At 38.7% G+C, this 23,596-nt stretch overlaps 1 protein-coding gene across 1 annotated transcript in view; it reads left to right on the forward strand.

Moving 5' to 3' along the window:
- DESI2 (desumoylating isopeptidase 2) overlaps positions 1-20,624 on the forward strand; it is a 25,684-nt gene extending 5,060 nt beyond the window's left edge. Inside the window, exon 4 of the mRNA XM_007949149.2 lies at positions 20,391-20,624. Within this exon, the coding sequence (XP_007947340.2) occupies positions 20,391-20,624 (234 nt within the window). The remainder of the gene's footprint in view (positions 1-20,390) is intronic.
- The last annotated feature ends 2,972 nt before the right edge of the window (positions 20,625-23,596 follow it).

Below are 23,596 nucleotides of genomic sequence, written 5' to 3' on the forward strand. Positions count from 1 at the left end.
TTTAAACAAATTTTCACTCAAAAAAAAAAAAAAAAATACCTAAGAGACTTCTAGGAGCTCTGGTGGCATAGTGGATAAGGCACTTGACTGCTAACTGGAAGGTCAGCGGTTCAAACCTACCAGCTGCTCCTCAGGAGGAAGATGGGGCAATGTGCTTCTGTAAAGATTTACAGCCTCAGAAACCCAAGGGAGTTGCTGTGAGTTGGAAACGACTCAGTGGCAGAGAGTTTGGTTTTTTTTTAAAGAGACTTCTACTTCTTGGCCATGAAGGTTTCTTTCTTTTTTGCTAAATTTTAGTTTCCATCCTGAATTTTTTTCCTGCCTCTTACTTACTAACAAGAAGTGTCTTCTTTCTTGAAATTTTATTCTGCTAATCTATACACACAGGCATAAATTTGCTCACCCAATTCTTGAATCCCAAGTAGGAGAGTAAAACTAGACCAAAATTAAAGAACCATAAAGGTCTCTGGGTGCAGATGGTCTGCACTCAGATAGTAACCCAAAGATTGCTGGTTCAAACTCACCCAGTGGTACCATAGAAGAATTAGACCTGCCAATCAGCCAGCAAGACTCTGTCACCTACAGTGTCTCCAAGTGACCACATAAATGAGCAAATGCCTCAAAGGGCCATAAAAGGAAAACGGGACTATATAAAAGCTGTAAATTAAATGGTACTTAAAACAGCTTCTCAGCTTTCTGACACCTGGCAGATGGTTGTAGTGGCAGTGTCAAGGTATCACAAAAATTATGAAAAGTGTAAAGGAGAAAATGCGTTGCTATTTCAAAGACCTGCTCTGCAGGGATGCTTAGCTACTTCACCCTTTCACTTCCCTCATGATAATGATCTGTTGCCATGCTACTCAAAGTGTTACTGGTGGACCAGCAGCATCAGCATTACTGAGGAAGTGAGATGGGCATAATCTTTGTCTCATCACCACAGACTTGATTGTTTTGTTGCATGCCATTGAGTCAGTTCTAATTGAACGCAAACCCTGTATGACAGTAAAACTGCCCCGTAGGGTCTCTTAGGCTGTAATCTTCATAGGAACAGATCACCAGGTCTTTTCTTCTGCAGAGTGGATGGTGGGTTCAAACTGCCAACTGTTCAGTTAGCTCTTGAGCACTTAACATGGTGCCACCTGTAGGCTCCTTGACCTACTGAATCAGAATCTTCGTTTTAGCAACATCCTCAGATGATTAATACAAGCACAAAAGTTTGAGAGTACCACCAGTCTAGTGGATGCATGGGTACCATAGAGATGACTTAGTCAATTTTTAGGAAAGATAGAAGGTAGTTCTGAGCTCTCTTGACCCAAGATATTATATTTGTAATATAATATTTTCAAAAACCCATAGAATGTGAAAATTTGTAGAGAGATTAGACAGCATCTAATCTGGTCTCATTATAAACAAGGAAACAGGCCCTGAATGGAAAGATAGCTTACCAGAGATTGTTAGGGAGAATTCAAATTAGACTCTTGACTTGTTAACCCAGTGCTTGTTATACTTTATTACTACATCTTCCAGTTCTGATTTATTCTTTCTCACAAGTCAGTTAATAACTTTATTAAGGGCTAGTTAGAATACCACCAGCCACTCCTCAGAAGGAAGGTTGGGCAATCTGCTTACATAGTGATACCGCCTGGGAAACCCAAGGAAGGGTCACTATGAGTTGGGTCTGACTCAGCAGCACATAACAACACAACAACAACAGAGTACCAGTGTATTGACAGGGAACTTCCAGAATTGCAAACTGGATTCAGAAGAGGATGTGGAACAAGGGATATCATTGCTGATGTCAGATGGATCTTAGCTGAAAGCAAAGAATACCAGCAAGCGGCATACTTGTGATTTATGAATCATAATAAATTATGAATAACATTGAGAAGAATGGGAATTCCAAAACACTTGATTGTGCTCATGAGGAACCTGCACACAGACCAGGAGGCTGTCGTTGGAAAAGAACAAGGGGATACTGCAGGGTTTAAAATCAAGAAGGAAGTGCACCTGGGTTGTATCCTTCACCATACTTATTCAATCTGTAAACTGAGCAAATAAGCCAAGAAGCTGGACTGTATGAAGAAGAGTGTAGCATCAGGATTGGAGGAAGACTCTTTAACAACATGTGATATGCAGACAACATAACTTCGCTTTCTGAAAGTGAGGATGACTTGAAGCACTTACTGATGAAGATTAAAGATTATAGTCTGTAGTATGAATTATATCTCAACATAAAGGAAACAAAAAAATCCTCACAACTGGACTGATAAGCAGCATTACAATAAATGGAGAAAAGATTGAAGTTATTTACGATTGAATTCTACAATCAAAACCAATGGAAGCAGCAGTTAAGACATCAGACAACATATTGCCTTGGGCAAATCTGCTGCAAAAAACCTCTTTAAAGTGCTGAAGAGCAAGGATGTCTCTTTGAAGACTGTTGTTGTTATGTGCCATCGAGTTGGACCCGACTCATATTGACCCCTCCTTGGGTTTCTGAGGCAATATCACTATGGAAGTAGATTGCCTGGCCTTCCTTCCGAGGAGTGGCTGGTGGGTTTGAACCACCAGCCCTCTGGTTATGCTACCAGAGCTCCTCTTTGAAGACTAAGGTGTACCTAACCCAAACCATGGCATTTTCAGTTGCCTCATGCACTTGAGAGCTGGACAGTGAATAAGGAAGACCAAAGAAGAGTTGATGCTTTTGAGTTGTGGTATTGGCAAAGAATACTGAAAGTACCATGGACTACCAAAAGAACAAACAAATCTGTCCTGGAAGAAGTGCAGCCGGAATGCTCCTTGGAAGCAAGAATGGCCAGACTTCATCTGACCTACCTTGGTCATGTTTTCAGAAGGGACCATTCCCTAGAGAAGGATATCATGCTTGGTAAAGTGGAGGATCAACAAAAAAGGGGAAGTCCTTCGATGAAATAGATTCACACAGTGGCTACAAGAGTGGGCTCAGGTAGGGCAAGGATTGTGGGGCTGGCATGAGACCAGGCATTGTTCTCATTCTGTTGTACATGGGGTAACTATGAGTTGGAACCAACTCGACAGCACCTAACAACAACACCAACAGACTGTCATCCCTTCTGTACTCTAACTCTGAAACCATTTAGTAGTTGGAGTCCTGAGGAGCAATTCTAGATTGCTGGAGCCAATCTTTTTGGATCACATTTTTCATGCTTTCACCCAGGAGTTGATGAATTGTTAAGGAAACTAGCCAAGAACACCTAGCTTGTTGGTGGTGTACCTGAAACTAGAACACTGGATAATGAGGGATATGGGGAGCTATTTTAGAAGGAAACCCCATATAATAAAGGCATACAAATTTAAAGGTAGGCAGTCTAAAAAAGTTTAGTAAGCCTAAGGATCCCTGGTGGCACAGTGGTTAAGCTCTTGGCTGCTAACCACATTGGTGGTTAGTGGTTTATACCCACCCAGTGGTTCCATGGAAGGAAGACCTGGAAGTCTGCTCTTGTACAGATTTTAGCCAAGAAAACACTATATGGGACAGTTCTACTCCATCACATGGGGTCTCCTCCATGAGTTGAAAATCACCTCTGTGGCACCTGACAACAACAACAATTTGCCTTTATATCTATGACAACATAGTTTAGAGTATGTATCATGTAATCAAGGAGCTCTGGTGACATAGTGGTTAAAGCATTCAGCTGCTAACCAAATGGTCAGCAGTTTGAACCCACCAACCGGTCCACAGGAGAAAGATAAGGCAGTTGGCTTCTGCAAAGATTTACAGCCTTGGAAATCCTGTGGAGCAATTTACTCTGTCCTGTTGTTGTTGTTGTTGTTATGTGCCATCAAGTCGAACCCGACTCATAGCGACCCCTCCTTGGGTTTCCGAGGCAGCATCACTACAGAAGTAGATTGCCCCATCTTCCTTCCGAGGGGTGGCTGGTGGGTTTGAACCGCCAGTCTTCTGGTTAGCAGTCAAGTGCCTTAGCCACTATGCTACCAGAGCTCCCAACGTCCTGTAGGGTAGCTATAAGTCAGAATCAACTCAATGGCAGTGGGTTTGGTTTGGGTTTTTTATCATGTAATCAGTTGCAGACAAACAAAATCATAGCTAATTATAATTAACTATTGATATATGTACTCTTGCTCAACATTGTTCCAAAAATTCTAATAATCATTATAATTTAATATCATAGTGTTAACAGTTCAGATGCTTTCTCTACTACATGGGTAGGCAAACTACTATAGCCTGTGCACCAACTCCAACCTGCCACCTGTTTTTATACGGCCTGCAACTAAAAATGGTTTGTACATTTTTAAATGGTTGGGAGACAAAAAAGAATATATGGTGACACATGTAAATTATATGAAATTTAAATTTCAGTTACCTTAGAAGTTTAACTGGAACACGGTCATGCTCATTCATTTACACATTATCTATGGCTGCTTTTCAGGCTTGAGTGGCAGAATTGAGCCACTTGAAACTGAGACCGTATGGTCTGCAAATCCTAAAATAGTCATCCTTTGTCCCTTTACAGATAAAGTTTGCTGGCCCCTACTCTACAGATTAATGAGCTCTGGTGACAGAGTGCATAAGGCATTCAGCTGCTAACCAGAAGGGAGCCAGTCTGCTTCTGTAAAGATTTATAGAATTGGAAACCCAGTGGAGGTCGCTATAAGTCAGAATCTACTCTATGGCAGTAGGTGTTTTTTTAAAAAACATTTACAGATTAGATTGATTTACTGCTGTTCAAATTGGCTTAAGAAAAGAAGAAACACATCTTAAAAAACCAGTCCAAAATAAGTCAGACTCCTTATCAGTACTGTTACTGTCTCAACAGTGTTACCAGGTTTCTGAAGTCTTTTCCTCACTTTGAACTTCCATCCTTAGGAGGTTGTGTCTGCCCACAGGCTAGCTCCTTTTATGGCTTTCAGATGGCTGCCACAGTGGCAGATGCCACATCCAGATACAATATTCAAAGGAAGAAGAAAAACCTGACTCTTTCTTTGCTTCTTCCTCAGGAACAAGGAAACTTTTTCTAGAACCCTCCTACACTCCCTTCCCCTACCTGTCCCATTCTCCAAAAGCAGTCCAGAATGTTTCATGGCCAGTTGGGTCAAATGCCTGTTTCTAAACCAGTCACTTGCAAGAAGAATGGCATTACCATTACTAAATGTCACTGTTCTAATCCAAATGCTTTTTCTTTTAATATTTTCAATGGAAAATTTAAAGCATACAGAAACTAGAATAATAGTATAATGACTTCTGTCACAGTTACTCTCATAGGGTTTCCAAGGCTGTAAATCTTTATGGAAGCAGACTGCCTCATCTTTCTCCCATGGAGTGGATGGTGAGTTAGAACTGCCAGCCTTTTGATTAGCAGCCATATGCCTTACCACCAGAGCTCCCTTACCTGTCACTTAGCTTCAGAAGTGATCAATTCATGACCAAGTCTTACTTCATCTGTAAAAACCCACTGTACAATTCCATCTTATTTTGAAGCAAATCCCAGTTACTTAAACTATAAACATTTCAGTTTGTAGCTCTGAAAGATAAGGACTCTTTAAAATATAGCCACAGTATAAACACCCCTAAAGTATTAATTTTAATTCCTTAATATTATCCAAATATACAGTGTTCAGATTTTCTCTTTTGCTTCGTTATTTTTTAAATAGTTTTTATGAATCAATATCTAAAGGAAGTCCATATGAGAGGTTATCCTTAGGTATAATCTACAAAAGAATGCTAGGGTATAAATACTTGATTCTTTGCCTTTACTTACTGGTGTTCAAAAAATAAGTTGGTTCATGTACAGAAATGAGTTAACATAGCAGGCCCGAGACTGCTATCCTTGGAAACGACCTGTTTGCATGGTTGGCCCTTGGCTAGTGTTAGGGAACTTGGATTTGGTGAGGGTTCCCACCATTCTCAGAACTGATGAGAGTGGCTCACTATGCCTGATTGCACAAACAACATGATTTATTGCTGAACACCTACTTATCTTCTGAGAGTCTTCAGTTCTTAGAACTTGCTAGACAGAGGGTGCTTACATGACCAGCCTCCAATAAAAACTTTGAGCACTAAGACTAGTGAGCTTCCCTGTTAAACAGCATTTCACATGTGTATACCACAGCTCATTGCTGGTGAAATTAAGTGACTCCACTGGGAGAATACTCTTTGGAGCGTGTGCCTAGTTTTCTCTGGGCATTGGCCCACGTACCTTTTTTCTTTACTGATTTTGTTTTGTGACTTTTCACTGTAATAAATCATAGTTGTAAGTACTACTGTATGCTGAGTACTGTGAGTCCCTGTAGTGAATCACCAAACTTGAGGCAGTATTTTTCTATAACCTTATTTGATTTTTTTTTTATTAACTGAATTCAGATCAATGTGTATTTAGTGTGTTAATTCTTTATTGGTCACCTGTTTCTTCACTTCATTTATGGTGTCTTTTGACTACAAAATTTTAACATTTAGATGTAGTGAGATTATCTTCTCCGTTATAGTTTATGCTTATTGTGACTTGGTTAAAAAATTCTACTCTACTTCCACGTCATACAGAGATTTTCCTATACTTTTTTTTGCTTTTTATAGTTTGGTCTTTAGTCCACATGTTGTTTGTTTATTTGTTTTCTCAAAACCCAGTGACCCCAGTAACATTTATTGATTGAATCACTAATTTGTAATCCACATTCTTTCATAAGTCTAATTTCAGAATTCTTAAGAGTCTTCTTTAGAGTTTTCTAGACCCATGCTTCTCAAACTTTAATGTGCATATAAATAACCTGAAGATCTTGTTTTAAATGAAAATTCTTATTCAAGGACCTAAGATTCTGCATTTACAACATTTTCCCAGGAGGTCCTGATGCTGCACAGCTGTGGACCACACAAGGCTCTGTGCTGCTGTTCCATAGGTTCACTTGCCTATGCCTGCACTGATGATTATTTTAACTGATTTTATTGAGATGAAAATGACTTAAACAAAAATGTACCATCTCAACACATGCTACAGTATGGATGGAGCTTGAAGACATGAGTAAAATAAGTGAATCACTGCCTTAGTTATCTAATGCTGCTATAACAAATATCATAAGTGGATGGGTTTAGCAAACAGAAATTTGTTCTCTCATAATTTTGGAGTCTAGAAATCTGAATTCACAGCTCCAGCTCTAGGGGAAGGCTTTCTCTCAGCTGAGTCTAGAGGAATGTCTGTGTCTCCTTTCAACATCCGTGAGTCCAGTGTTCCTTGGTGATCTCCATGTGCCTTCGCATCAGTCTTCCCCTGGGTCTAGACGGTTCTCAGCACAGGAACTCCAGGTCCAGAGGATGTGATCTGCTCCCAGCTCTTCTTTCTTGGTGGTACTGAGATCCTTCCCTTCTTTGCCCATTTCTCTCTCCTTTTATCTCTTGTAAGATAAAAGATGTGATTCAACCAAGAGTATGATTTGAGTAAGGATGTGACTTAAGGTAAGGGTATAACTTGAGTCACACCCTCTTGTAAGGCTATGACAAGATACATCCCACACTGGTGCTGCTTCATTAACATGTAGAGGTTAAGATGTATAACACATCACAAAAGGGAGGATAATTACATCTGATCACAAAATAGAGAACCACCACCCAATACTGAGAAATCGTGGCCTAGCCACATGTTTTTCCTTTTTCCTTAATTGTAATTTGGGTCAGAGTTTACAGAGCAAATTCGTTTTCCATTCAGCAGTCCATACACGTTCTATGTTGTGACATTCACTGCAATCCCCACAAGACAACAGCATTCTTCCCACTTCCTCCCTTCTCCCAGTCCTTCCCTTTGTCCTTCCTTCCCGTCCCCTTCCACCTTCCTTGCTCTATCCCTGGGCAAATGCTGTCCTCTTGATCTCATATGGTTGGTTGTTCTAATGAGTGCATGTTGTTGTTATTGTTGTTGTTATGTGCCGTTGAGTCGGACCCAACTCATAGCGACCCCTCCTTGGGTTTCCAAGACAGTATCACTACGGAACCCTCCTAGTATTGCTGTTCACCTTATAGGCCTATCATTTGGCTGAAAGTTGAGCCAGAAGGGTGAGTTCAGTTCCAGACCTGAAGGGTGTCTAAGGACCATAATGTCTGGAGTTCCTCCAGTCTTCATCTGACTGATAGGCCTTGTCTTTTTTTTATCATGTTGAGTTTAGTTCCACATATTTCTCCACTCTATCTATGACTTCCTGTTGTGACTGCTTTCAAAGCAGTCAGTAGTGATAGATGGGCACCATCCAGTTCTTCTAGTCTCAGGGTTGTGGAGACTGGGATTCACATGGTCCATTAATCCTTTGGACTAATTGTTTCCTTGAATCTTTGATTTTCTTCACTCTTCTTTGCTCCCAGTGGGGAGAGACCAATAGTTAATTGTTTAATTTTTAGGAGGTCCCACTCATCTAATATGTCTTCTGCTGCTTGTGTGTTTTTTAGTTATGTTTGATAGTGTATTTATGCTGTGTTTTAGCCTAAGTTTGCCCTTATTTTTTCTTTGATGATCCTTGTGGTTTTAGGTTTTACATTTAGGTCTTTGATTCATCTTGCTTTAGTTTTGTATATGTTTCATTTATCTGCAGATGGATATCCAGTTTTGCCAGCACCATTTGTTAAAGAGACTCTCTCTTCCCCATTTAATAGGTTTTGGCCTTTGTCAAAGATTAGCTGTCCATAAGTGGATGGATTTACTTCTGGATTCTCAATTCTGTTCCATTGGTCTATATTTGACACATATTTTGAGAGGACAAAGTTCATTCCATGCCAGTCACAAAAAGACAGATATTATTTGACCTCACTTATATTTACTAAATAAATAAATAAATAGGAAAAGGCAAATATATAAAGACCAAAGTTTATTAATGGTTACCAGGGCCAGAGTAGAGAATAGTCCATTAATATGGGACTAATGGTGATGGGAAAATTGCATTAATTAAAGGTAGGACTGCACAGCGGATTATTGTAATTATTGTCAATAAGTGGTACACCTGTGAAAAGATGACTTGGCAAAAGTTGTGTGATACATTTACAACAACAAAGAGTAGCTGCTAAGGCAGCTTGTGTATAACCAAAAAAATCTCATGGGATTTGATTCCTTGGTTTAGAGATTGAGAGTCATAGTTTCATGGTACATCCCAGTTAAATAGCCTAATAATATGTTTAGTGCTTCTTTTCTAGCTCCTAGTTGCATAGTACCTGAAGTCTTAAAAACTTCAAACAGTCATCCAAGGCACAACAATTGGTCTCTATTCACGTGGAGCAACTGATGAAGAAGGAGAGTTAGGAACAGAAGGAAGATATGGAATGTGTGGCTAATTGCCTCCTTGAACAGTTACCTCCTTTGCCATGAGACCAGAAGAATTGGATAATGCCAACCTACCATTACTGACTATTTTGATAAAAGATTCTATAGAAGAATCCTTACCAAAAGGGAGAAAATAGGAGAATGTCAACGTGTCATAGACTCCAGACATTCTGGAGCCATAGGGGCTGGGTTAACCCCTGAAACTATTACCCTGAGATTATCTTTAAAACTTACACTAAAAATATCCATTGAAGTCTACTTAAAACCAAATAGTCTAGCTCAACTAGTAAAAATAATGCTGTTTTCTAATCCATGAACATATGTCTAATAGTGTGCTGTGTGCTGGTAGATGTTTAACAACCCAGTATTGTGATGAAATTAAAAAAAAAAAAAAGCACTCAGCTTTTATTTGTAGCATTTTTAATTTCTGTGGTGTAAAACTTTCTATCGTACCTGATTTTCAAGTTACTGATAATATAATAAATGACTTGCAAAATTCCTGAATATTTGATAATCGGCTTTTGTGAACTGGTACGAGGTGACTATAATACATCACTAGGTGCATCTCTCTTTAGTTTCTCTTAACAGTGATTAATTGCTTTCAGTGTAGAGATCTTTCACATATTTTGTTAAATTTATTCCTACCTTTATTTTTGTCCCCTCCAGTTTCTGTTCTCTAGTCCTTCCAAACAGTTATTTATTATATTTTGTCTGGAACATACTATTGTTATTGGTCAGAGAGTACATCAAATAAAAGGTACTCTGTTATTTCTACAACTTTATCTATTTTTGACCCTTTGCTTTTTCATATATATACATTTTAGAATCTGCTTGTAAAATTCTGCTGAAAACTCTGGTGGACTTTTTATTGGAATTGCATTCAATTTATGGATAAATTAGAGGACAAATCATATCTTTATGATACAGATATATATCAAAACTCATGATGCAGTTCTTCAGTTATTTCAGTCATCTTTTCATAATATAATCTTCTCCATAGAGGTCTTATATATCTTTTATTAAATCTATACCAAACCTAAGCCAGACTCACTGCCATCGAGTCAGTCCTGACTCATAGCAACCCCTCGTTGGGTTTCCAAGGCAGTATCTCTACAGAAGTAGATTGCCCAACCTTCCTTCCAAAGAGTGGGTTTGAACCGCCAGCCTTCTGGTTAGCAGTCAGATGCCTTAGGCACTATGCCACCAGAGCTCCTTAAATCTATACATAGTTGGAAAAAAAATCTATATGTAGTTATTTTATTTTTCTTTTCCTATTGTGACTAGAATAAATTTTCTGTTGTATTTTTTAGTTAGAATATTACTGATATACAAGAACATTTTTAATTTATTGTATATTGATTGACCTTGAATTCCACAAACTTGCTGAATGCTCTTCTGAGTTCTAAAATTGTTGGGCATTTTTCTAACGCCATGTACCTGGATTTCTTTTAAAAACTGCAGTCCTACAGTTACTGGTTTTTAGCAGAGGATAAGTGATTAAAAAATTTTTGTTATTACTAGTATATTTCTACCCTGTGACTCTATTTTTACTAATTTTGTTTTTTTTTCTCCTTTTCATCTACAGCATTGATAAGTACTATAAATCAAACTAACTTAATTGCTGTAACTAACTTCAGAATCACAGTGATTTAACACAGTGAAGGTTTATTTCTTACTCATTTCACAATCCGGTGTGGGTTAAGTTGGGGGGGTATACGAATTCATATAGCCCTTTAGGGACCTAGGCTCTTTCCATTTAGTTACTTCTACGTCCTACAGTGCCTCTGAACCCTTTCTGGATTCTCTGAAACTGGTAGGCAGATGAGAGAAGTTAGAAAATGAGAGCTGGAAGGATCATGTAAAAACTTTATTTTGGGGGAGGTGGAAAGGTCTAAGTTTAACAGGCCATATGGCTTCACTTATTTGTGTTGCATTCTGATTGATTTCCACAGTTCTATCTTTTGTTTAGTAATTCATTTGTATCTATTCTAGCTTGGAATTAGTTCTCAAATTTTTAATTTAATGACTGTATGTTCATGCCAAGAAATTTTATTTATTAAAAATATGCTACTTCCCTGCCAAAAGGGGGTAAGTTGAGGAGGTCAGGACTGTGAGAGTAGAATTCATCCAGATTCTCACAATAACCTTTTGATTTTTATTCTAAAAGTAGACTCCCTTGGGAAAATGCAGGGTGAGAGTTCTTAATTCTCAATTTCTCACTTTAGCTGATTTGAGGGCACCTTGTGATCAGATCAGAAATCATCCAGAGTGTGAGAAAGTTGACAGTTAAAACCCCACCTGGAGCAAATAAAAAAGCATACAAAACATTTAAAAAAAAAAAAAAAAATACACACACATGCATGCTTCTTTTCACAATCAAATTCTTTCATTCTGATTTTGTGTATTTTATAGGTAATTGGAATAATTTCTTTGTTCCATAATTTCATTGATCGTTTTAAAGGGACTATTTAATATTGCATTATACTTATATAAAGTCTTTCATAATTCCAAAGTCAAATCTGAAAAAGCAAAGTGTAATCATGGAAGTCTGGCTTCTATCACAGTCCCACCCTTTCCTTTTGGCCTCTAAAACAACAAGAGAATAAATTTGTATTGTTTTAAAAGCCACCAAGTCTGTGATAATTTGTTACAACAGCCATAGGAAATTAATACAGATTTTAGTGCCTGGAAGTGGGGTGCTGCTATAAAAAAAAAAATCTAAAAATGTGGAAGTGGCATTGGAGTTGAGTAATGGGTAAAGTCTGGAAGGATTTTGAGAGATCTAATAGAAAAAGCCTAGATTGCCTTGAACAAACAGACTGTTAGTAGAAATAAGGATTTAAAGACCTGCTGGTAAGGGCTCAGGAGGAAGTGAAGAGCATGACAGAGAAAACTTATATTATTTTAGAGAATGCTTAAATCATCATTAACAGAATATAGTAGAAATATAAATTTTAAGACACGTGGTGAAGAGTCAGAAGGAAATGAAAATGAAGAACATATTAGTGAAACCTATAGCAAAGGGAATCCTTGTTACAGGGTGGCAGAAAGTTTAGCTGAATTGCCATCTGCAGTTACGTGGAAAGCAGAACTTGTAAAGGATGAATTTGGATATTAGCATCTTTTTGCTGATTATAGTGAAATGTAAGAAGCAAGAGTTAAATTGAAGGATGACGTATTAAGCAAAGACGAATTAGCACTTGATTTGGGACATTCTTGGCCTATCCATACTGTAAAAGTTGCTAAAATTAGGAGCTTCACTATTAGGAATGCATGCTCTGGAGAGAGAGCTAAGGGTGTGGATGGCCAACTTTTTACTAGTGCTAAAGAGATTAAATGTGTGCATAGTGGCTAAGACACTTGCCTGCTAACCAGACGGCTGGCGGTTCAAACCCACCAGCCACTCCTCAGAAGGAAGGTTGGGCAATCCTACTTCCGTAGTGATACTGCCTCGGAAACCCAAGGAGGGGTCGCTATGAGTCGGGGCCGACTCGACGGCACATAACAACAACAACAACAACAAAGAGATTAAATGTGTGACTCCATCTCCTCAACCAGGTCAGGCTTACCGAAGCCACTTCCACATGTTAAGGTGTTTGTACAGGTGTCATCCAGGAAAGAGCTGGGGAGGACCCTTTTGTCTCATGGAGTACACAGGAGCACATACCCCTGTGGTATGCACAGGAGACCCTCGTGATCTTTGAGAAACACTGCCAGCTTTGACTGAAAGGGACAGTGAGTACAAAATGGAGGAAGGCTGTCAGACTCCCAAAATTCCTCAGGCAAGAAACAAGCTGCTAAAATTATTCAGCTGCAAATATGAGCACTCTTTGAGAGAAACAGTAACTCCAAGGGCAGAGTCAAGGACCCAGAGGGTGGGTGGAGCCAAAAGCCACAGAGGATTATCCCCAGGCCTGAAACCTGATAGTGTATTTGCCCAGTTGAGATTTTGAAATTGCTTGGAATCAATGTTTCCTTTCTTCCATTTGGAATGGTACTGGCTTTGACTGCTATCCTTTGCCTAAACCATCATTTTATTTGGGGAACAGATCATTTGTTTTTAAGTTCATGTATCAACAGTAAGAAATATGTTTTACACCTTTACCCAGTAGTGTGCACCCATACACCCATACATACACACCCTTATGCGCATAAACTGAAACAAGCGTCACAATAACCCCAGTACCTGCAATGAACTTGGCTTTTTCTGTTTCTTTTTTAAAATTTAGATTATAATACATCAAATAGAGTTCATGACCTACTAATGGATCTTGATTCAAAATTTGAAAAAAAACATTGATTTGACTAAGGACTGGCAGACTTCTTAAAGGGCCAGATAGTAAATACTTTAGATTTGTAGGCTATAAGATCTTACAGCCTTATAGTTAATCTTATAAGATGAAGTCACTTTTGCCATTGTAGCCTGAAAGCCACAGACAATATGTAAACAAATGGCTGTGTTCAAGTAAAATTTCATCTATAAAAACATGTAGCCATAGTTTGGGAGCTCTGGTGGTGTAGTGCCTGAGGCATTTGACTGCTAACTAGAAGGCTGGCAGTTCAAACCCACCAGCCACTCCTCGGAAGGAAGATTGGGCAGTATACTTCCGTAATGATACCGCCTCAAAACCCAAGAAGGGGTTACTATGAGTCAGATTCGACTTGATGACGGCAGTAGTTTGGTTTGGTTTTGTAGCCATAGTTTATAAAACCCTGTTTCAGACTAACAAGCCACACCTCTAAAATTAGAAATGATGTCTGCTACCCCTGAATCTATGAGTCAGAATCAACTCAATGGCAGTGGGTTTTATGCTGAGTCCCTGGATCAATCACATGGATATATGGAAGGACAGTAGATTACCGAATAAAATCACCATTTAGGAAAGATAACAAGGGAAATCACTGTTGAATCAGCGATAGTATCTATCATGTTAAGCTAAATATTCCTGATCCCACATCTGTGATTAGCCTTCAAATATGCAAAGATTCCTAAATAGATCTAAGATACAAAATACAATGTCATACTTGTTTGCCTGTGTTTCTGAGAGTAAACAAATGGGAATGGTTTCATGTAAGGTTTTTGCTCTCTAAATTCCTTAGGATTCTTCTACTTTCAGCTCAGTGCCAATATTTGTCTTGATAAATCTTCTTGTAACTTTTTTGCTAAGTCCTAATTTGGCATGATTTGTAAGTATTCCAGACTATTTCCTGTTCATGAGATGATAATAAAAATCAGCTTGTACCTGTATCATCATCTTGTAGCTATAAAGGTATGACCCTTTTATTAGAATTTCTTCAGTTATTCAGACATCATTTTATCTTTTCTTGGTGAGCTTTCTTTTTAAGATAACTTACAATTGTGTGTGACTCCTTGTATTGCCATCTCTGCTGAATTATTACTTTGTGATACCTTCACATATTCTTCTAAAGTTATTTTACCAGTTTTTAGGGACCCAGCATCAGTATTTTTTTTTTTTTTTAATCTTTATTAAGATAAGGTCTTATTTACTGATTAAAATAAACAAACCCACTGCTGTCAGGTCAATTCTCACTCATAGTGACTGTATAGATGTTTCAGGTCTGGCCTTCTCTCTTTTGCACCACCACTGCTATAATCCCAGGTCTTCCTCATCTCTTACCTGTTATGATGACCTCCTCCTCTTGATTCACACCATATCTTGATTCTCTTACTGTTCCAGATCATTATTCCACTGTGTTATCAAGTATTACTCTTCTATTCATTGATTCGGGAGCTCTGGTAGCATAGTGCCTAAGGCACTTGACTGCTAACCAGAAGGCAGGCGGTTCAAATCCACCAGCCACTCCTCGGAAGGAAGATGGAACAATCTACTTCCGTAGTGATACTGCCTCGGAAACCCAAGGAGGGGTCACTATGAGTTGGGACCAACTCGATGGTACATAAAACAACAACAAATCCATTGATTCTGTGATCCTGTGATTTGAAACCTCAGTTGGCTGCTTTTTCCTGAGTGTTAAAGTCTCACTTTTTAGCCGAGTCTTCCATATGAGACTTCAAACCTGTTTCTCTCCAGCTGCAAATCCTGGTACAGCACTCTTATTATAATGATAGTTTTTTACTCTGGGAAGTGTATCAGAGGTGCCTGATAGATATGACAGGTGCCCACATACACAAATGAGTGCATGTAAAACTGTTGAAATATGAATAAGTTAGATTGATTGTGTCAGTGTCAATTTTCTGGTTGCAGTATTTAGTTGAGTTATTCAAGATGTTACCATTGGGGAAACATGAGGAAATGGTATATGAGATCTCTATTTCTTACAACTGCAATTGCAACTCTACAGTTATTCAAAATAAATTTTTAAGTGGTGAATTGGCAAATGTTGAGTTATATATATTTTTATAACAATAAAAATTGTAAGAACAGATAGGTAGAGGTTATACTTCCTTGAATAAAATGAGAATCTGGGAATAAATGCTAAAATAAATAGAAAAACTCCTTCAGTTGAATGTAAACTAATAAATGTAGAAGAAATGGTGGAGTTAGAAAATAGCCTTTTGGCAGTCGTTTTAGTGATAAATGATTCAGGCAAGGATCATGAATGTGTGATAAAAGTAGTGAGTAAGTTCTTGATTAGGAAGACAGTACATACGTATTCTCAAAGTACCTCCCCACAAATGACTTATTAATTATTAAAGGAAAAATAGTAGCATTACAGTGGTGAAACTTGTATCACTAATAGTGGGACAACTTCAATCTTTTCTCCATTTATTGTGATGCTGCTTATTGGTCCAGTTGTGAGGATTTTCGTTTTCTTATGTTGAGGTGTAAGCCATACTACAGACTGTAGTCTTTAATCTTCATCCATGGAAGCAGCAGTCAAAAAATCAGATGTTGTATTGCACCAGGAAAATCTGCTGCAAAAGATCTCTTTAAAGTGTTGAAGAGCAAAGATGTCACTTTGAAGACGAAGGTTCACCTAACCCAAGCCATGGTATTTCAGTCGTCTCATATGCATGTGAAAGCCAGATAGTGAGTGATAAGGAAGACCAAAGACGAGTTGATATTTTTGAATTGTGGTATTGGCGGAGAATATGGAAAGTATCACGGACTGCCGGAAGAACTAACAGATCTGTCCTGGATAAAGTACAGCCAGAATGCTCCTTGGAAGCAAGAATGGCCCAGCTTCATCTCACCTGCTGGTGAAAGGGACCATTCCCTGGAGGTAAAGCAGAGAGTCAGCAGAAAAGGGGAAGACCCTCAATAAGATGGATTGACACAGTGTCTGAAACAGTGGGCTCGAGTATACCAAGGATTATGAGAATGGCACACGACCATTCTGTTGTACGTTGGGTTGCTGTGAATTGGAGCCGACTTGATGACACCTAACAACAATAATGAGACAAAGTGGGGCATCATATGCCACTGAGAAGGACATACAGCACTTCTGTGATATTTCTGCCTAAAATGCATAACTTGAATCTAATCAGAAAAATACTTCATATTAACCCAAATTGAGGGGCATCTAAAAAATAACTGGCCTATTTGTACTCTTCAGTAGTACAAAGGCCATAAAAACAAAGACTAAAAGTTATTGCAGGATAAAAGAGACTATAGAAACAAGAAAGCTAAATAGAATTTGTGATCCTTGCTTGAATCTTGGACTAGGGAAAAACATGCTATCAAAGACATTTGGGGATAGTTGATGAAATTTAAACATCAATTATATATTAAATAATTTTCTTGTATCAAAGTTAAATTTCTAGATTTTGATCATCTCACTTGTTCTTAGGAATTATTACTGATGTAGGGATATGTGAGCAAAATGTCTGCAGCGTATTTCCATATGGTTCACAACACTGTGTGTGTGACTATGTATATATTTTTTGAGAGGAGAGAAATGAAGCAACATGTTAAAAAATTTAAAAATGAAAAATTGGAACAGTTGTACATTGCTGATTGGAATGTAAAATGCAGCTACTATGAAAACAATTTGGTAGATCCTCAGAAGTTAAATGTAGAGCTACTGTATGGCCTAGCAATTCCATTCCTAGGTAAATACCTGGGAAAATTAAAAGTAGCAACTCAAACAGACATGTGTACACCAGTAGTCATTCTAGCACTATGCACAATAGCCCAAAGGTGGAAACAGCTCTAGTCTCCATCAGTAGATGAATGGATAAACAAAATGTGGTATGTACATACGATGGAATATTATTCAGCCATAAAGAGAAATGAAGTCCTCATACACACTATAACAGATAAACCTTGAAACATTGTGCTGAGTGAAATAAGTCAGACACAAGGACAAATACTGCATGATCTCACTGTTCAGGGATTTGGATGAAGGAATAATAAGGGGGAAAATACTCATTTAATGTTCATTTGTTTTATGCAGTATGTTACTCTCTTTAAGTCCTTAAGTCCATTTATACTAACGTTACAGGGTTGTGTTCCTATCCCAGGAGCCCTGATGGCACAGTGGTTAAAACACTTGGCTGCTAACCAAAAAGTCGACAGTTCAAACCTACCAGCTGCTCCATGGTAGAAAGATGTGGTAGTCTGCTTCTGTAAAGATTGTTGTTGTTATGTGCCGTGAAGTTGGACCCAACTCATAGCGACCCCTCCTTGGGTTTCTGAGGTGGTATCACTATAGAAGTAGATTGCCCAACCTTCCTTTGGAAACCCTATGGAGCAGTTCTGCTCTGTCCTATAGGTTCACCATAAGTAGGAATGAATTCAATAGCAGTAGATTTGATTAGGAAATTAATGTTAATTTATATTTATTTAATAACTGTAATGGAAGTTGTCATGCGTGAGTTTAAAAGAATGCTGGTTATTTTTTAAAAATGTTTTAATTAAAAATGAAATTTTAAAAATATCATAGCCAAGACTTCACCCTTAGCTTCTGAATCAGAATATTCTGGGGTAGGCCCTAGGCATGCACTTCTGTAAGTTCCATAGGTAATTCCAGTGCAGACTCCTGGTTAAGGACCACTTAACTCCTGGTTAAGAAATGCCACTGTGTTTCTTACATTTCCCCTATTCCTCTTCTCCTGGAAAACAGCTGTGTGTCTCTTAAGGGCCAACTTAGAAATGTCTTCCTGTGTGAAACTCTAGCTTCCTGAGGCACTATTAGCCATGCTTTATTCTGCTTCCCCACCCCTCTTGCTATTCCATCTTGCTCCCTTAAAAGTATAGTTGTTAGCTTTTTAGTGAATATCAAAGGAATTGAAAGAGGATGGAATTTAGTTCCTCAGATAAAAACATATTTATTGAAACAATCCCTTTTCCTGTACATTAAGCCCAGATCTGGAATACTGGTGTGTTTTGTGATGTTGTGGAGTTTTTATTGTTTTTTTTTTTTTCAAATTTTGGTAACGCCCATATAACATAAAATTTGTCGTTTTAGCTCTGTTTAAGTGTACATTTCAGTGATGTTAATTGCTGTCACGGTGTAGTTTTTCTGAGTGCTCCACTTAAGCACCTGATCCTGGCCTACCTATTGTTCTGTCATCCAAATCCTTGGAGTAACCCTACAGTAAATCTGTACTCTTTAATAAAATATCTACAGGGGAATGCTCCTATAGCAGGGATGGTGAGACTTTGGTACTTTGGAAATGTTATTAGGAGGGACCAGTCCCTGGAGAAGGACATCATGCTTGGGTCAGTAAAAAAGAGAAAGACCCTCAATGAGATGGATTGTCACAGTGGTGCAACAGTGGGCTCAAGCATAGCAGTGACTGTGAGGATGGCGCAGAACCAGACAGGGCTTCGTTCTGTTGTACCTGGGGTCACTGTGAACAGACTCGGTGGCACCTAACAACAACAACACAGGGAAAAGGCACAGTCTTTGGGCATGTAGCTGTCTCTAAGCATCTGACTCTCCTTTCTCCAGATCGTGTTCACATGAGCGCACTTGAAATACATTTAAGTACCTCTGTGTCCCTAGATATTGCAGCAGATTCTGGGTAAACAAAAAAATTAAAAATGGTCAAAACATGCTACCTTTCTCAAGTGAAAGCATCTCACTTTTCCTGTATGAAGACAGAGACCTAGTATTTAAAGTAAATGTATAACCATTAAGAGATAGGGCTGTCTTTAAGGGGAGAAGTTACATTGTATGACTATAGGTACCAGCTTACTGAAATGTTAGCTGATTTTAGACATCAGATACTTTAAAACCTCTTTCCAAAGTCATCAGCTGAGATAGCACTTCTGGGTCTTATAATGGTAATTTTGGCATGGTTGAGGGCAGAAACACCCAAGGGGCAATGGAGCATGGACTCAGTGAAGTCCATTTCCCAGAAGGGAAATAGGATAATAAAGGTAATGTTAGAAAAGTCCCAGTGCTTATTCTTTGAAATAGGGAAAAAGTGCTCAGGAACCCTGATGACAGTGGCAGGATGGGAAGTGGATTATGGGCACAGCAGGTCGTCAGCCAGGAGGGATTCCTTCTCTGCCCCACTGCTACCCTTCCAGTCTGCAGACTGAAACTTGATAGTCCAGGCTTCTGTCCATAGCCCCACTTCTGTGACTGAGTCATGGAGCCAGGTCCCCATGGGGCAGAGGCTTCCTTCCACACCAGTATGGACTTCTTAGAAAAAGTGGGTCAGGGACAGGAGTCAAGAGGTGAAATATGCAGTCCAGGGAAAATGGACTCATGGATGGTAGAGGAAAGTAGAAAAGACTTAGTGAAGAAGGAAAATCGCAGCTAGGAAATGACCCATTTTGACTATTCTAACTGCTTAGGGCTTCTCTTATGCCAAAATCTTGTATTAGCAAGAATCCTTTCTCCTGCATTGTTCAGAGTTCTTTTGCATGTGTCACAAAGCAATTTCAAGGATCAAAGCCAACCAGAATTAAGTTGATTGTATAGATGCAAAAAGTGAGCATCACAGCAGATTATTCAGAAAGCAAGGAGCAACCGCAGGCTCTGGAGTCTAGGAGATGTGCCTACACAGATCAGGTGGCTTGTTATCAAAGGCCTCAAGCAACAGCAGGCCAAAGGCTAATCTGCAGAGGTTTTTCTGTTCATCCATCTCCTTCTCTTCTTCCCCTCACCTCTGGTAGTGAACCTTAACTCTCTTATATAATAGAAACTTTTTCTTCTCTGTAGATTCTTTGTGGGAAAGAGATTCCTCGCTGGATCAATCGACTTGCCTACTTCAGCTCCTGTATACCCTTCCTTCAGAGTTGCCTCCCAAAGGAGTGGCTCACCCCTGCTGCCCTCCAGTCCAGCGTCAGCCAGGAGCTCCAGGAGGAGCTGGAGGAAGCAGAGGATGCTGCCGCATCGGCAGCCATGGCTAACACCACAGCGGGCCCCAGACCTGGACACCATACTAAACTATAAGTGTCTCCAAAGTCACACATTCAGAACTGTTGCTGGCAGTTGATTATCACTAGAGGAAAGCAAAAAGAGTAAAGCGTCTTTTGGATATTTTGTATGCAAAGATGATTCTCGCCCAAATCCCAGTTTTTCAGCTCAGGATTATATTTGTAATCACAAAAAAAAAAAAAAAAAAATCACTTGGCGCAGGAGGGAGAACTTTGTATGAAGCCACCCTCTCTTTTTTTTTTTTAACCCACTTGTAAATTTGGATTTACTTCTGTTTTATACAAGCTCTGTTAAGTTATGTTTACAGTATTTTGTATCGCTGTTTACAAACCTTGCATGGACTCCTGCCACCATGAAAGAAGAAATTCTTCATGTCTTCAGAATTAGGCAGGTAATCTTTGTACACTCCTGACAGTTGCCAGAGCTACGGCATAAATAATAGGCACACAAAATGGTACTTTACACCATTATAGTCAACATCACCTGCGTAAGAATTGTCTTTTGGATTTTTGTCTGTTTTTGTTCTTAAAGATAATGGCACCAGGATTCAGGGAGCCACACTGACCAAGGTGAAGGAGCACACACAGCCCTGAGGACTTGGGGCCTTGGTCTGCACGACGGTGGCCTGCCCACAGGTCCAGTTCCTCGTCACCTTCCCTCCTACAAGCACATCTACCAGGGTTCCCATCCAGCAGTTGCTTCATCCCACAGATCCGTCCACCCAGGCAGCGTGAGACATTCTTCTTTCTGTCTGGCTTTGATGCCTCTGATTCTGGAATGAAGATTTTTCTTTAAGGATATCTTTGCTAATCAATGATGAGTGTTTTTGCACATTTAGGGGACAGGATAGGATGGGGTTCATTTTTATTTTGATACATGTTGATTTCCTCCCCACACAGGATTTTGTTGATGGAGTATGAATGTCCAAAGTGGTAGCCTTTTATGTAGCAGTGTGAATTGACATCAGCTGCTTTTAACTATTCAGGCTGCCTTTTATACTAATAGATCTTGAAAACCAGAGTCTAAAATAACACACTCCAAAAAGATAACCTTTGATATTTTAAAATTGTAATGTACTATATCAGAAAGAGCATATCAGAGTTTGTTCATTTGTTACGGGAGTAGTTTCATCTCATAAACAGAATGCCTAGTCTCATTGACCTCTTGTTGAAAAATCCTATTTGTGTGTCTTAAAATTCATCTTTGTGTGTTTTCTCTCTTACATTACCTACACTGAGAGTGACGTTCTACCACAGTTAAGTGCTCATTATCAAGGAATCCGTCTGCCCAGATCTACTCCCAGTTTGATCCTTAGATGTAAGAACCAAGTCATTATATGTAAAATTAGATTCTTCTGCCTTAAGAATGAATGTCCTACATAAAATATTGGATGCAGTGTATAAATTATCCAAGGCAGTGACTTCAGCTTTATATATATTGTTGGTTTTTAAGTCATCTATATTTATTTAAACTTCTATATTGGATTGTTTGCTCAGTATGAAGATACATATCTTTGAGTAAACTACATTTTTAACTTTTCCATAAGCCAGTTTAGATTAATTTTAACAACAACACAAGCACACCCTGTTCATGGGGAAAATAAACCCTGGGTTTTAATCATTAACCTGGGGAAAATGAAGCCACTCAACCTAATTTATGCTTTTGACTGTTCTGTCTGCAGAGGAAAGCCTTTTCAGATTTCTCTCAGTTTTTTAAGGAGCAGAACACTTGTTTGAAGAGATGTGACAGAAGAAATGAATATATGATCTTTATGGAAAAAGGATTTGATTCAGGTCTAAAAATGAGATTTAGGACAAAACACAGAAGGCTGTAGCGGTGAGTTTGTTCAGTAAATCATATCACCAAAACCCAGGTTATTCGAAAGTATTTGGTACAGTTTGTTTGGAATACATATATAAATGTGGTGGGTTATAGTTTTTTCTAATTCGTTCACATATACACTATTTAAAGCTGAGCTACTGATGGATAGAAAGGAGTAGCCATTAGTTAGACTCTTCTTGGTGAATAGCCAGGCGCATCCCATCTGTGCTTATCCAGAATCCAACAACTCAGCATACACAAATGATGTTATTGTTTTGTTGTACTTAATCTGCATCATTTGGCATTTAAGAATCGTGTAAAGGGTCATAGTAGAAATAGTGGCCTAAGACCAATTACAGCAACAATCAGTAGATAAAATTCTAGACATGGGGTTCCTTGCAATCTAATTGCACCTGAAATTGGGAAAAATAACTGTTTTTATTTTAGAAACTCTTCCACAGTTCAAAATTAAGAAGGGATTTAATTAACTAGCATTTAACCAGGTTTTCTTTGCCTTTGGAAGAAAAGAATCTTATTCTCAACCCAATCTGTGTTAAGAAAAATGCTGTATCAGAAACTAAGTCATTAGGATGGGTGTGGTGTGATGGAGTCAGATGTCCTCTTTGTAGTTGTAACAAATGAAACATTTCTCACAGTGGGTTGGTTGGACAGTAGTATTAGAGTGTCAGAAGCTGCTGGTTTCCCTTGTTTGTTTCAAATGCCCTTCTTATTATTATTTTTATTTTTATTTTTTTGTAAACCCTAACAAGGTGGCATCCGCTTTGGAAAGTGTGGCTTGTGAGATTGTAGGAGATAGTGATATAGTAAAGAAAGCCTACACTCGATGCCTAAAATCCAGCCAGCTATTGCTCTGACCCATAGCAATAGTGCAAGTTTCCCTTCACCAGCATTTGTACCGAGCAGGGAGTTCTGGTTTTAGTTCATTGATACATCAGTGTATGAGGAGATTCAACAATACAAACAGCTACAGGACTCTAAATCCATGTCTTCTTCCATCACGAAACGGGTAGAAACACATTGACTGCTTCAGGGTTCTAATCTGTGTATCTTCTGTGGTTCCTTTTCTGTAAAATACTCTGTAATTTTGATACATGCTGTATTTTCTTTATATCATGTTTTAAAGATTTGTTTTTTTCAGCAAGACA

This window comes from Orycteropus afer, unplaced genomic scaffold (assembly GCF_000298275.1).
Source record: "Orycteropus afer afer isolate SDZICR_OR568_19922 unplaced genomic scaffold, OryAfe1.0 scaffold00239, whole genome shotgun sequence".
NCBI classification, from domain to species: domain Eukaryota; kingdom Metazoa; phylum Chordata; class Mammalia; order Tubulidentata; family Orycteropodidae; genus Orycteropus; species Orycteropus afer.